The sequence below is a fragment of the Salvelinus alpinus genome, chromosome 7 (assembly GCF_045679555.1).
Source record: "Salvelinus alpinus chromosome 7, SLU_Salpinus.1, whole genome shotgun sequence".
NCBI lineage: Eukaryota > Metazoa > Chordata > Actinopteri > Salmoniformes > Salmonidae > Salvelinus > Salvelinus alpinus.
Window position 1 is genome coordinate 22,667,120 of NC_092092.1, and position 12,583 is coordinate 22,679,702.

Consider the following 12,583-nt stretch of genomic DNA (forward strand, 5'->3'; position numbering starts at 1 on the left):
TGCATAATTCATCTGGACCGACGGAGGTAGAGATGAAGAGAGGATGAGAGAGAGCTGTCCGCACCATGTGAGATCTGACATTTGGATGAAATGATGCGCGAGTAAATTGCGAATGATAGCTTGATAGAGCCAGTAGGGCTATAGTTTCAACATGGTAACAACGTAGTATATGGGCCACATATGCATTTGACCATCGTGATACGAATCTATTGCAGTTGAGGAGGATGGGCTCGCAACTGGTACAGACTCTGCGTCAGGGGGTTTGGGCATCATTGACCGGAGGTTGGTACCATGACCCGGACCAGAACACATTCAATAACTCCTGTCACCTCTATTTGTGGATGTTCCTTCTTATGTTGCCACTATCACTACATTTGGTGAGTATAAATTCAATCGAAGGCCCAGATCTTGTGTTGGCTATAAGGTTTAGTGCGCCGCATCACTAAGCGCCCTTTTCATTTACAAACACGGTTCTCTTGGAGCAACATTCCGTTCTCATATTTGATTTACAGTGATATTTTTATCCTCAGCACTGAAACGTTTCCGCTTATTTATTAATTGTATTGGCAGAAAATGGAATGGTCGCATTTTTCTCTGCATGCTGTAGGCTAGTATGTAGCACAGTGATGGAACGCATGGCTGCCACAGTGATGAAAAAGCAGAAAAGTCCAGGCATTGTAACACTGACTGTAGGTAGCCTACACAGCGTTCACAAAGACAAACGGCGGCACACCTAACCTTTCTCTGCCGTTTGGATGTGATAGTATAGCCTACAGCACGCACTCATCTGCATTTGATCAATTTATTTTAGTGGCTAGTAGTCCTACGTCATTAATGATGCTGTTTGGGTTTGGTTTAATTTGGTCAAGATAGCCTATAAAAAATTATTTCCGGCACCAAATGTTGTGGTTGTGGTCTCTTTAATGTGTCACTTTATTTCCATTGTAATGGAATTGAATGTATTTTCATTTCAAGAATTCTATGCTATTTGTTGTACAGAATAGGCCTACTATGTTTCAGAATATGGCCTATTGTCTGGTTAAATAAAGGAAAAGTTTCAATTAATATTCATTTAAGAAAAAACCCACAACGCTTGTTTCAGAGTTTATCTATAAATAACTTGATAAAAAAGGTCAAACGACATACAGTATGAGCTACTCTGAAGACCAAAAGCCTTCTGATTATTTGTGCAGATGTTAAAGTGATGAAGGACTGTCATTCTTATGTAATGGTGTAATATTGTCCCACCACTAACCCATTTCAAGGAGATTAGTTTTGTCCTCTATTTCAAGTTCTTATTTTATTCCCTATACCACAGAATGTGATATTGTGTCACTTCATAAGGGCCTGAATTTCCATACGCTCGATTTCTCAGAAAATAGATATCGATATATGTTTTTATACAAATAATATAGAAATAGCTCTTGTCAATTAATTGTTTTTGGTTGATATATTACTTGACAATAAAATAGGCTGTAATTTTAAATAAGAATTTGTTCTTAATTGATTGACTTGCCTAGTTAAATAAAGGTAAAATAAAATACAAATTGAATACAATGTTATTGTGTGATTATGAATTTTTTGGACTTGGTCCTCAGGGTTTGATGACAAGGAGCTAAGCACAAAACGTATGATATCCCTTAGGCTGACAGTTCCTCTGAATTATAGATCAGAGCAAGTCACAAGCCCACGGTTTTACTGTTCATAATTTCATGTAGGCCTATAGCATACCTGTGTTTCCACATAAATGAACACCATGGCTAATGCACATATTTGTTTCTAGTGACAGGTTGGTTGATTCCTCTGATGACTCACTCATCTCAGTATGTAGCTGAGTGGCCACATGACTACATTATATGGTCGGAGCATTGACTTTTCATTCAGATCATCCTCAGACAATAGTTTTTCTTTCAGTGTCGCTCTTGGCTGTTTGAGCATAATATTGCAGTCCCAAATAGCTGCTTTGGTGTTGTGTTTCAGACTTAATTTGAGACTAGTTATCATATTATTGAGGAAAGGTTGGGATGCACTCTGTGATGAAGAAGATTACCATTTTTTTTAATGGGAGATTATTTTATTGTCAGGATATGTGTTTTGAGATATTGAGGGAGTTTGTGTGTTCTATCCTCAGGCTCTTCCGCCCACCACCATGGCACTTAGTATATACTGCACCTCAGTCACCATCTTCTTCATCACGATAAAGATGGTCAACTATCGCCTTCATGTGATGTTTGATAAAGGTGACGTTGTGCCCCCAAGCAGTCTCTCTGATGTCATCCAAGGTGCAGAGAATAAAAGCAACGCGTCAGATTCATGTCTTGCTGCTAAATTAAGGTGAGCCTGTTTATAAAAACAAAATGTATGACAAATATAATCCAAAGTATACAGTCCATTCGGAAAGTATTCAGACCCCTTGACTTATTACACATTTTGTTACATTACAGCTTTGTTCTAAACTTGATTAAATTATGTTTTACCTCATCAATCTACACACGATATCCCATAATGAGAAAGTGAAAACAGGTTTTTATAATTTTTTGCAAATATAAAAAAAATAAAAAACAGAAATACCATATTTACATAAGTATTCAGACTCCTTGCTATGTGACACGAAATTGAGCTCAGGTGCATCCTGTTTCCATTGATCATCCTTGAGATGTTTCTACAACTTGATTGGATTCCACCTGTGGTAAATTCAATTGATTGGACATGATTTGGAAAGTCACACACCTGTCTATATAAGGTCCCACAGTTGACAATGCGTGTCAGAGCAAAAACCAAGCCATGAGGTCGAAGGAATTGTCTGTAGAGTTCCGAGACGGGATTGTGTCGAGGTACAGATCTAGGGAAGGGTACCAAACATTTCTGCAGCATTGAAGGTCCACAAGAACACAGTGGCCTCCGTCATTCTTAAATGGAAGACGTTTGGAACCACCAAGACTCTTCCTAGAGCTGGCCGTCCGGCCAAACTGCAATCGGGGGAGAAGGTCCTTGGTCAGGGATGTGATCAAGAACCCGATGGTCACTCTGACTGAGCTCCAGAGTTCCTCTGTGGTGATGAGTGAACCTTCCAGAAGGACAACCATCTCTGCAGCACTCCCCCAATCAGGCCTTTATGGTAGAGTGGCCTTATGGAAGCCACTCCTCAGTAAAGGCACATGACAGCCCGCTTGGAGTTTGCCAAAAGAAACCTAATGGACTCTCAGACCATGAGAAACAAGATTCTCTGGTCTGATGAAATCAAGATTGAACTCTTTGGCCTGAATGCCAAGCGTCACGCCTGGAAGAAATCTGGCACCATCCCAACGGTGAAGCATGGTGGTGGCAGCATCATCATGCTGTGGGGAAGGTTTTCAGCGGCAGGGACTGAGAGACTAGTCAGGATCAAGGGAAAGATGAATGGAGCAAAGAGATATCCTTGATGAAAACTTGCTCCAGAGTGCTCAGGACCTCAGACTGAGGTGAAAGTTCACCTTCCAACAGGACAACGACCCTAAGCATACACCCCAGACAACGCAGGAGTAGTTTCGGGACAAGTCTCTGAATGTCCTTGAGTGGCCCAGCAAGAGCTTGGACTTGAACCTTATCGAACATCTCTGGAGAGACTTGAAATTAGCTGTGCAGCGATGCTCCCCATCCAACCTGACAGAGCTTGAGAGGATCTGTAGAGAAGAATGGGAGAATCTCCCCAAATACTGGTGTGCCAAGCTTGTAGCGTCATACCCAAGAAGACTCAAGGTTGTAATCGCTGCCAAAGGTGCTTCAACAAAGTACTGAGTAAAGGGTCTGAATAATTAAATGTGATATGTTGTTTTTTTAAATATAAATTTGCACAATTTTTTTATTTTTTGCTTTGTAGATTGATGAGGAAAAAAACAATTCAATCCATTTTAGAATAAGGCTGTAACGTAACAAAATGTGGAAAAATTCAAGGGGTCTGAATACTTTCCAAATGCACAATAGAATGTCTCTTTTGGGTAGTGCTTTTGTCTTGAAAAACATGATGTCATCCTTTGATAAATGAACTACCACAGATGACCACATACTCTACGTCTTTCCAAATAGGAAAAGCAGCACGGTTCCTGACAGTGTTGCCATGACAATGTTGACGAGAAACAGGCCGAGTCCAGTCATCCAGGTTACAGTGAAACAGACAGAAACAGACCCTGGGTTGATTGGTGTGGTTAGTGTACTATTATAACTACCCTCAAGCTCCATTCTACTACTATATTATATTATGGAATAGACATTTTTGAGTTAAAGCTAAGATGTGAATGAGCACTGCCCCCCCCCCCCCCCCATTTTTCTATTCATCATCATCCATATCTTTTGCCCTTACAGGAGGGCCCAAAATCAGAAGACTTAAAGAATACTGAAGGTACTGTACTCTCCTATATTTTTAACACTGGTCGGATTCCCCCCTATAGAAATGGGTTTTCTATTTTCAAATCTCACTGTGAGAATAAAATGCTCTTCCTGGAATGCATTGTGTGGATGTAGTGATAAAATGATTACTACTCATTATGCTAGCCTAGCACATTATTGCTTCAAATATGCTCAGATAAGCATGTTGTCAGCTTCCAATAAATATTCTCACATAATGTTGGTTTTGCAAAGTGTTGCTGAGAAGATCTATATTCTTTATTGTTAGTTAAGAGAAGAACTTGTAAAGACTGAGACGTTTTTTTTCTTTCATTTATGAGCCATTCTAAATTCCTGTCAATATGCTCTTTGTAACATTAATATATCTGTTGCAGCCCAGAGTGACAGTATCCCCAAGGAGAAACAACCCAGAGTGAGCCTACAGCCTGAGCAAGAGCTCTCCCCAGAGGACCTGTCTAGCCCCAACCCTGACCAGGCTGCCCCTCTCCTGCTGGGGGAGCAGAAGCATGTGGCTGATAGGGAGATTGCTGATGAGGGACTGCCCTCCTCCAAGGGGAGTGATGAAGAAAGCACAGATGAGACAAAGCAGGAGAAACAGCCGCAACAGGACCCCAACAACAACTCTCTAGAGATCATTCAGGAGCGTGATGACCCCCTCCCACCTCCTCCTCAGAATGACCAGCCAGAGGAGACATACTGCTCAGATGAGATCGCTGTTGTCTTTGTGGACAACTCTGGCCCATCAGCCCGCCTGGATGAGAACGACATGGTCAAGATCATCATCACCATGAGCTGTGATGCCCAGACGGCTGCGGAACTGGAGGAGTCGGTCAAACAGAGCATCCTGGAGTCTGCCCAGGCACAGATGGGCATCGACCCCCATGGAGGGGCTGCTGGCGACTGCCTCATCAAAATCCCTGTTATCACCTTTGACTCACCTGAGGATGATGAACGGAGTGGTGCAGAGAATGAAGGGGAACCCTTATCTGAGGCTGACTCTGCTCAGCTGCAGACCCCAAGCCCAGACGGCCAGATCACCAAAGAGTTGATGAGCGCTGACTCTGCCGCTCTGGACTGCCGGGACATAGAGTACAATGAGGCAGACCTGGAACACCCCAGCCCCCAGTTGACCACAGCCGACAACAGCTCCTCTGGCATCGATGTCCACTCCCACCCTGACGAGAACGACCCTCCGGACCTCAATGTGGATGCAGATGGCTTCCTGCGAATCCCGTCTATGTTCAGGAAGTACGGCCCGGGGGGCAGGACACACGTGCGAGGCCTGAGCATGGACAGCGGGAAGGATGCAGTCCTCATTGCTGACAGATCACAGAATAAACAGACCACCATGACCTCATCCAAGTCAGACCTGGAGGCCAAGGAGGGCCAGATCCCCAACGAGTCCAACTTTGTGGAGTTTGTGTCGCTGCTGGAGTCCATCAACAGCACCAGGGGAGCCAGTGGCAGTGAAAAGCCACCAGAGGAGGTGACAAATGAGGATGACAGAGCCATGGAGGAAGGTGGGTCCAGGTATATGTAGGTTGTCAGATAATGATGATATACATGTAGACAGTTAAGATTTTAGGAGAGAAGCTATTGTCTCTGTTGTGCAAATAGCTGTTTTACTCATTCTTTATTGGTAAAATTGAAAATGAGTGTTGCTTTTGCAGAGGACGTCACTGCAAAAATTGAGGATAACACAGAGCCAGAGAGACAGCAGGAGCGGCCAAACCCTCCCAATACTCTGGCCACAACAGACACCCTCCACACCATCCCCGAAACACGGATCCCCATTGTGTCTCCAGACAGGTAAACCTTTTCAAATGTCTCTTAGATATAAAAGGTCATCATCACAATTTACTTTATTTTGTTATTTGATCTGATCTTTATTGTAAATGAATGCATTTTTTTAATATAATCGTTGTATAGTTTGTCCTCTACTCTCAGTCCCCAGACAGACCGAGATAAAGACCCAGACTACGACTCCCTACCCTCCCAAACATCTCAGTCAGAGAGCTCCATGCTCCAGGTCATATGCAGACCAGAGGCCACCAACAAGGAGGACGCCTATACGTTCCATACAGTCCACAGTAAGTGCAAAATATTGTTGTGCGGCATCAGTTCACTGAAGTCTCCAAACTGGTTACAAACACTGGATAATGTGGTAGTGAACTGACCCTTCAATAATCTCCGCCCTAGAATTTTGGCTAACCAATCGCAGCACTTCAATGGATATCAACTGTCGATACATCGGACAAGCATCCGTTTAAATCGCATGAAAACTGAGCGTTTTCTTCAAGAAATAAATGTTTAAATGGCTAAATAATTGAATAGTATCTTGCTACTGCGATTCTTGAAATGCAGAGCCTGTTGGAGTATTTTTTTAAAATGTGAAATTATACTTTTGTTTAGTTCAGCTGGTTAGCTAGCTCTAAGTCACATTGACCACCAAACGTTGCTAACACTAGCTAGCCACTTAATATAACCTGTTTTTCTCAAAATGTACAGTATGTTAGCTAGCTAACTCCCGTCTGCTGTCAACATCAGGATATGACCCACTAATTGGCTCCAAAAGTGGTTATAGCTTTGACTGCTTGCTGACAGTGAATTCAGAGCCAGTCAGTGGCAAGCTACACTACAAACTTAATTTTACCAGGTTCCCGTGAAGCAATTGTAATGACAGTCCACCACAACATACCCAAGAGTTTCCTGATTAGCAAGGGGTAGTCTGTATTTAATTTAATTGTGTATTAGAAACACAGTTTGAGATCATTGTGAGGAGATTTCGGCAGTGGTTCAATGGGAAATTGGGCTTCCCGGGAAAATGTTGGCAGAGGTTGCAACAGTAACCAAGGGTCAATTGTCTGTGCTATTATTGCCCAACTATTGTATAACATACTGTAGTGTAACATACTGTATATCACTTACGTCATATCAGGTAGGTGTTTTAAATGTGAGGTTCTGTCTGCTCTCTATTCCAGGAGACAGACCTCGTAAGCTGTATGCTGAGAGAGCCCTAAACCTACCCCTCGGAGCTGAACTTATCACAGGCAACATGTGGTACTATAACTTCAATTATTTAATATGTAATATTTGTATGAAGTTCTTGTTGTGTTCTATTTACATTTGACAATGTTTCATTTGAGTTGTTTTTAAACGTCATGGGCTTTTACATGTGAACCTTGTCGTGTACCCAGTGATCTCCTGTCTACTTCCTCCAACTCGGAGTGCCAGGACGGGCTGGCGGGTGGACATACAGACTGCCCCTTCCAGCGCCGCATCATCCCTTCACACAGGCTTCGGCCTCGGAGAACTCACCCTGAAATCTTCCAGGTGACTACACCCCCCCCCCCCCCCCCCTCCACCTCAACCCCTTTCCCCCATCCCTTTTCCCCCACCACCCATTCCTCCCCTCCTTCCCTCACCCAAAATCTTCCAAGTCACTACACCCCGCCTCTCCACTCTTTCATCCCCATCTCCTCTCTCCACTCCACCCATAAACCCCTATCCATCCCAGACAGTGGACGCAGGCAACCAAGGCCAAGCGGTGCTCAGACGCAGCACTGCAAATCAGAGTGCTGGCCATTAATCAAACTATAGTGACTCTGTGAGCAGAACAGAAACTGCCTGCCTGGCTCAGACATCACATAGCACATCGTTCCTCTCAGCGCCTAATTCACAATGTATGGTTCACACCACACACACACACACCACACACAAACACACACACACAGGAAATACACTGGGTGAAATGTACTGATGATTATTACTTACAATGTAGCTGTATGAGAACTGATCTAAACATTATCTGTGTCATGACAGCGTGTAGTCAGTTATTATGAGACGAAACTAACAGTCATGACGGTTTAAGACATCTATTATGTCAGTGTTATGTAACCCTTATGACTAAGGGTTCAATTAAAGTGATATTGAGATTTATTTTACACTACAACCTGAATTCCACCTCTGACAGGAGGAGGACTCGATTGATGAATCATCAGAGACCTCCACACAGGAAAAGCCTTCTCGTAAGCTGTACTACAAGCTCAAGCTTTTTCCTGGGAAGTGGGTAAACATATTGTATGACCGGCTCGCCTTGTTGGCGCTATTGGACAGGTAAGAGAAAAAGCTCCCATTCTATCTTTCCTTTTCCATCTCTCAGCGATTGATCAACTAGTTAACAGAGACTTTACTTTGACCTTTGCTCTCTCTCCTCAGGAACCAGGATGTGGTGGAGAACATAGCAGTTGTGTTCCTGGCTTTCCTGGTGGCCTTCCTGGGATTCATCCTGCTGAACCATGGCTGCTTCAAAGACATCTGGGTTTTCCAGTTCTGCGTGGTCATAGCTAGCTGCCAGTACTCATTGTTAAAGGTAAGGAAGGTATCTATTTTGTAACAAAGGATAAGGCTTAATCAACCGTACAACCGTTGCTTATCTGTGTTGACATAATTCAGATCAGTGATAGGATACCAGATCTGTGATAATACTGTGCCATTTTCAATGCTCTACCACATACTCCACTGTAACAATGGAATTAAGCTTTAGCTAAGTACTTTTTATCTGACACATTGCTGATGGAAACACATTTCTCTGTCAGTCATTGACTGTATATCAGTTAATCACGTTAATAACACTTTGAACAAATTGTTTGTATTACAGAGTGTCCAACCTGATGCAGCCTCGCCAACACATGTGAGTCTGTATGGAACATATTCTAAAGGCATACTGTGAAGATACAAGTAACTGCCAAAATAATGGAAACACTTGATTAAATGAGGGATACAAAGTATATTGAAAGCAGTTGCTTTCACACAGGTGTGGTTCCTGAGTGAATTAAGCAATTAACATCCCTTCATGCTTAGGGTCATGTAGAAAAATGCTGGGCAGGCCATTATTTTGGCTACTGTGGTTATGCCCCCATAGGATGACAACACCCCCATCCACAGGACACGAGTGGTCACTGAATGGTTTGATGAGCATGAAAACGATGTAAACCATATGCCATGGCATTCTCAGTCACCAGATCTCAATCCAATTGAACACTTATGGAAGATTCTGGAGCGGAGCCTGAGACAGTTTTTTCCACCACCATCAACAAAACATCAAATTATGGAATTTCTCGCTGAAGAATGGTGTCGCATCCATCCAATAGAGTTCTAGACACTTGTAGAATCTATGGCAAGATTCATTGAAGCTGTTCTGTTGGCCCAACGCTCTATTGAGACACTTTATGTTGGTGTTTCCTTTATTTAGGCAATTACCTTTACATTTTCACTGGTTGTTTAGTATTTACATGTTTTCAAACTAGATGGTTCAAGGCTTTCTCTGCTTCATTTCTCTCCCCTCTTGATGTTTTCCAGGGACACAATCAGATTGTTGCCTACAGCCGGGCTGCTTATTTCTGTATTTTCTGTGGCCTTATTTGGATTCTAGAACAGATGTTAAGAAGGAAGGATCTGCCTGTGTCCACTGTATATGGCATCACCATAGTATTAGCAGATGCTCTCAAATTCCTGAGAGACATTTTAGTGGGTAAGTCACATACCATAAATCATTTCTTTTACCTTTTTTCAGTCATCTCTGTTAAATAATTTTAGATTATATTTTATTTTGACATTCTAAAAAGCTTATAGTTCTAAAGTCCTGTCTGTTCTATATTCGACAGGCATCACTTACTGCTTTCCTATCACATTTCTCGTTGGCCTGTTCCCACAAATCAACACCTTTATGATTTACCTTCTCGAACAAATAGACATTCATTTCTTTGGTGGAACAGGTGAGTAGCACTCTCTTTTCTGTTTTGCTTGACCTTCATAGTCATGAACTGAATGCATACTGTACCACCATAAACTTAGCCCTTAACCTAATTCCTGTGTTTCCACTTCCTTTGTCAGCTGCAACTGGACTCCACTCAGCAGTGTACAGTATATTCCGTAGTCTGACAGCATTATCTTTGCTGTATGGTTTCTGTTTTGGAGCTCTGAAGGTAGGAATGAATTCATTATTGAGTAAAGACGTGTATGATTACATGAAGGATATGTTTTGCACTGCGACGGAACAGTTTGTTGCTGCGGAGGCAGTTTAGTCGAGCTTGAAATGGTACAAAAATCAATATTTCTATTCTATTCTAAAGGAGCCCTGGGATGAACAGCATACCCCAGCCTTGTTCTCTGGGTTCTGTGGCTTGCTGGTGGTTCTATCCTATCATCTGAGTGGGCAGAGCAGTGATCCGACTGTGCTGATGTAAGCCGCCTGCTTTTCTGCTCCTATTGTTATGCCTGCTAACATGCTGACTGTATGAGAGTTGTTAGTGCTAAGGCTAAGATATTCTCCTTTTTTTGTGTACATACAGGTCTCTGATCAAGTCCAAACTGATGCCCACTCTTGTGGACAGTGAGGAAGAGGGTGAAGACTCAGAAGACATCAAGGATCCTCTTCCAGAGAAGCTCATGAATTCAGTGGTAAGTCAGAGACTTGCATTGTTTCCTCCACTTCCACTCAAATGCTGTCCTCTGTTTTTGTTTCAGGACAAAAGTTTGACTTTAACACATTATTATATTCCGCAATTGTGATATTGTATGATTTGCTTTTGCAGAAGGAGATTCTTCTTTCGGATCTTGTGGTCTGCTCCATTGCCTACATTTTAACTTTTGCTATTACTTCAAGCACTGTCTTCCTGTCCCTAAAGGTGGGTTACCTACATCCAAACACCATCCCTAAACGATGTGTCATAAATGTTGTTTGTGTCGTAAAGCAATGTTGTCTCATCAGTAAATAATTACTGTGGTGTCATAAATAAAATGTTATCTGATCGGTTCAGTATTCAGTCAACCCCCTTTTCTCTCCATCTCGCTCTCTCTCCTTTCTCTCCATCTCTCTCCCTTTAAATCCCTTTCTCTCCCTCTCTATCCCTTTCTCTCCCTCTATCCCTTTTTCTCCCCTTTTCTCTCTCTCTCCCGCTATATCCCTTTCTCTTTCTCTCCATCTCTCTTTCTCTCTCTCTCCTGCTCTCTATTTCTCTTTCCTCTCTCTCTCTCTCTCTCTCTCTCTCTCTCTCTCTCTCTCTCTCTCTCTCTCTCTCTCTCTCTCTCTCTCTCTCTCTCTCTCTCTCTCTCTCTCTCTCTCTCTCTCCATTTCTCTCTCCATTTCTCTCTCTCTCCCTTTCTCTTCCTCTCTCTCCTTTTCTCTTCCTTTCTCGCCACAGCCCTTTGTGACCATAGTACTGTATGCGCTGGCAGGGACAGTGGGCTTTGTCACCCACTATCTCGTACCCCAGTTACGGAAGCACCACCCTTGGCTCTGGATCTCCCACCCAGTGCTAAAGAGCAATGAGTACTCCCAGTTTGAACCCAGAGGTTAGTCCTGTCTTTATTGTTTATTTAAAAAAAAAAAAGTGACACAATGCAGTCTTTCCTACTGTAGACCTTTTGAATCTCTGACTCTTTGGTACAAATTTGATGAAAGACTACATTTAATAGCCTATAGTTCTATACACGTGTGGGTTCAGTTAGTTGGGGAAGACCTATCTCCCGTGCTTTCATCTATACGGATTTGTCAAGTACTGCAAAAGTAAGAAACAGCTCTTGCGTGTTGTGATTAAAGTTGATTTCATTTTCCAGATGATGCTCAGTTGATGTGGTTTGAGCGTCTCTACGTGGGCCTGCTGTGTTTTGAGAAATACGTGGTTTACCCAGCCATCATTCTGAGTGCGCTCACCAACGATGGATTCTCACTCAGTCACCACAAGAAGCTAGGCATCCAGTAAGTACCTTTCTCCTAAAGTTTTTAATAAAAAAAACATACTCCCTCCTTTCCCTGAACCAAGACCCAGACCTGGGTCAAATGCAAAAGTATTTGAAAGTATTTGATGTACGCTTGGTGTGATTTAGGGTTTGCACTTTTGGAACTATTCCAGTGGTTCCATTGTACCAAGCTAACTAAATCAAGTGCATGCCAAGTATTGGACGTATGTATTGAAGGTTGACGTGTATTGTCATGAGTCTTGCTTGCCCTGGAGGCAGAACTGATTGGTTTCCACTAGATAGGCCAACTGATTGTCGATATCATAAAAATTCATGAAAACAAAAATGTGCTTTTTGGTCTTAATTTAAGGTTAGGGTTAGACATTAGAGTTAGCAGTGTGGTTAAGGTTAGGGTTACGTTTAAAATCAGATTTTATGACTTTGTGGTTGTGCTAGC

General features: G+C 42.6%; 1 protein-coding gene across 2 annotated transcripts in view; it reads left to right on the plus strand.

Annotated features, from left to right (window-relative positions):
• The window catches only part of pcnx2 (pecanex 2), a 29,115-nt gene continuing 16,532 nt past the window's right edge, over window positions 1-12,583 (plus strand). The window contains exons 1-20 of one of the 2 annotated variants that reach the window (XM_071409449.1): window positions 1-377; window positions 2,132-2,334; window positions 4,066-4,183; window positions 4,342-4,378; window positions 4,758-5,903; window positions 6,054-6,192; window positions 6,313-6,473; window positions 7,365-7,443; window positions 7,581-7,716; window positions 8,357-8,499; window positions 8,602-8,755; window positions 9,044-9,076; window positions 9,745-9,916; window positions 10,050-10,160; window positions 10,279-10,370; window positions 10,518-10,627; window positions 10,737-10,845; window positions 10,980-11,072; window positions 11,589-11,739; window positions 12,004-12,145. In XM_071409449.1, coding sequence (XP_071265550.1) covers window positions 225-377; window positions 2,132-2,334; window positions 4,066-4,183; window positions 4,342-4,378; window positions 4,758-5,903; window positions 6,054-6,192; window positions 6,313-6,473; window positions 7,365-7,443; window positions 7,581-7,716; window positions 8,357-8,499; window positions 8,602-8,755; window positions 9,044-9,076; window positions 9,745-9,916; window positions 10,050-10,160; window positions 10,279-10,370; window positions 10,518-10,627; window positions 10,737-10,845; window positions 10,980-11,072; window positions 11,589-11,739; window positions 12,004-12,145 — 3,482 coding nt within the window. In that variant the 5' untranslated portion in view covers window positions 1-224. The remainder of the gene's footprint in view (window positions 378-2,131; window positions 2,335-4,065; window positions 4,184-4,341; window positions 4,379-4,757; window positions 5,904-6,053; window positions 6,193-6,312; window positions 6,474-7,364; window positions 7,444-7,580; window positions 7,717-8,356; window positions 8,500-8,601; window positions 8,756-9,043; window positions 9,077-9,744; window positions 9,917-10,049; window positions 10,161-10,278; window positions 10,371-10,517; window positions 10,628-10,736; window positions 10,846-10,979; window positions 11,073-11,588; window positions 11,740-12,003; window positions 12,146-12,583) is intronic. The other variant, XM_071409450.1, reaches the window with a different exon arrangement.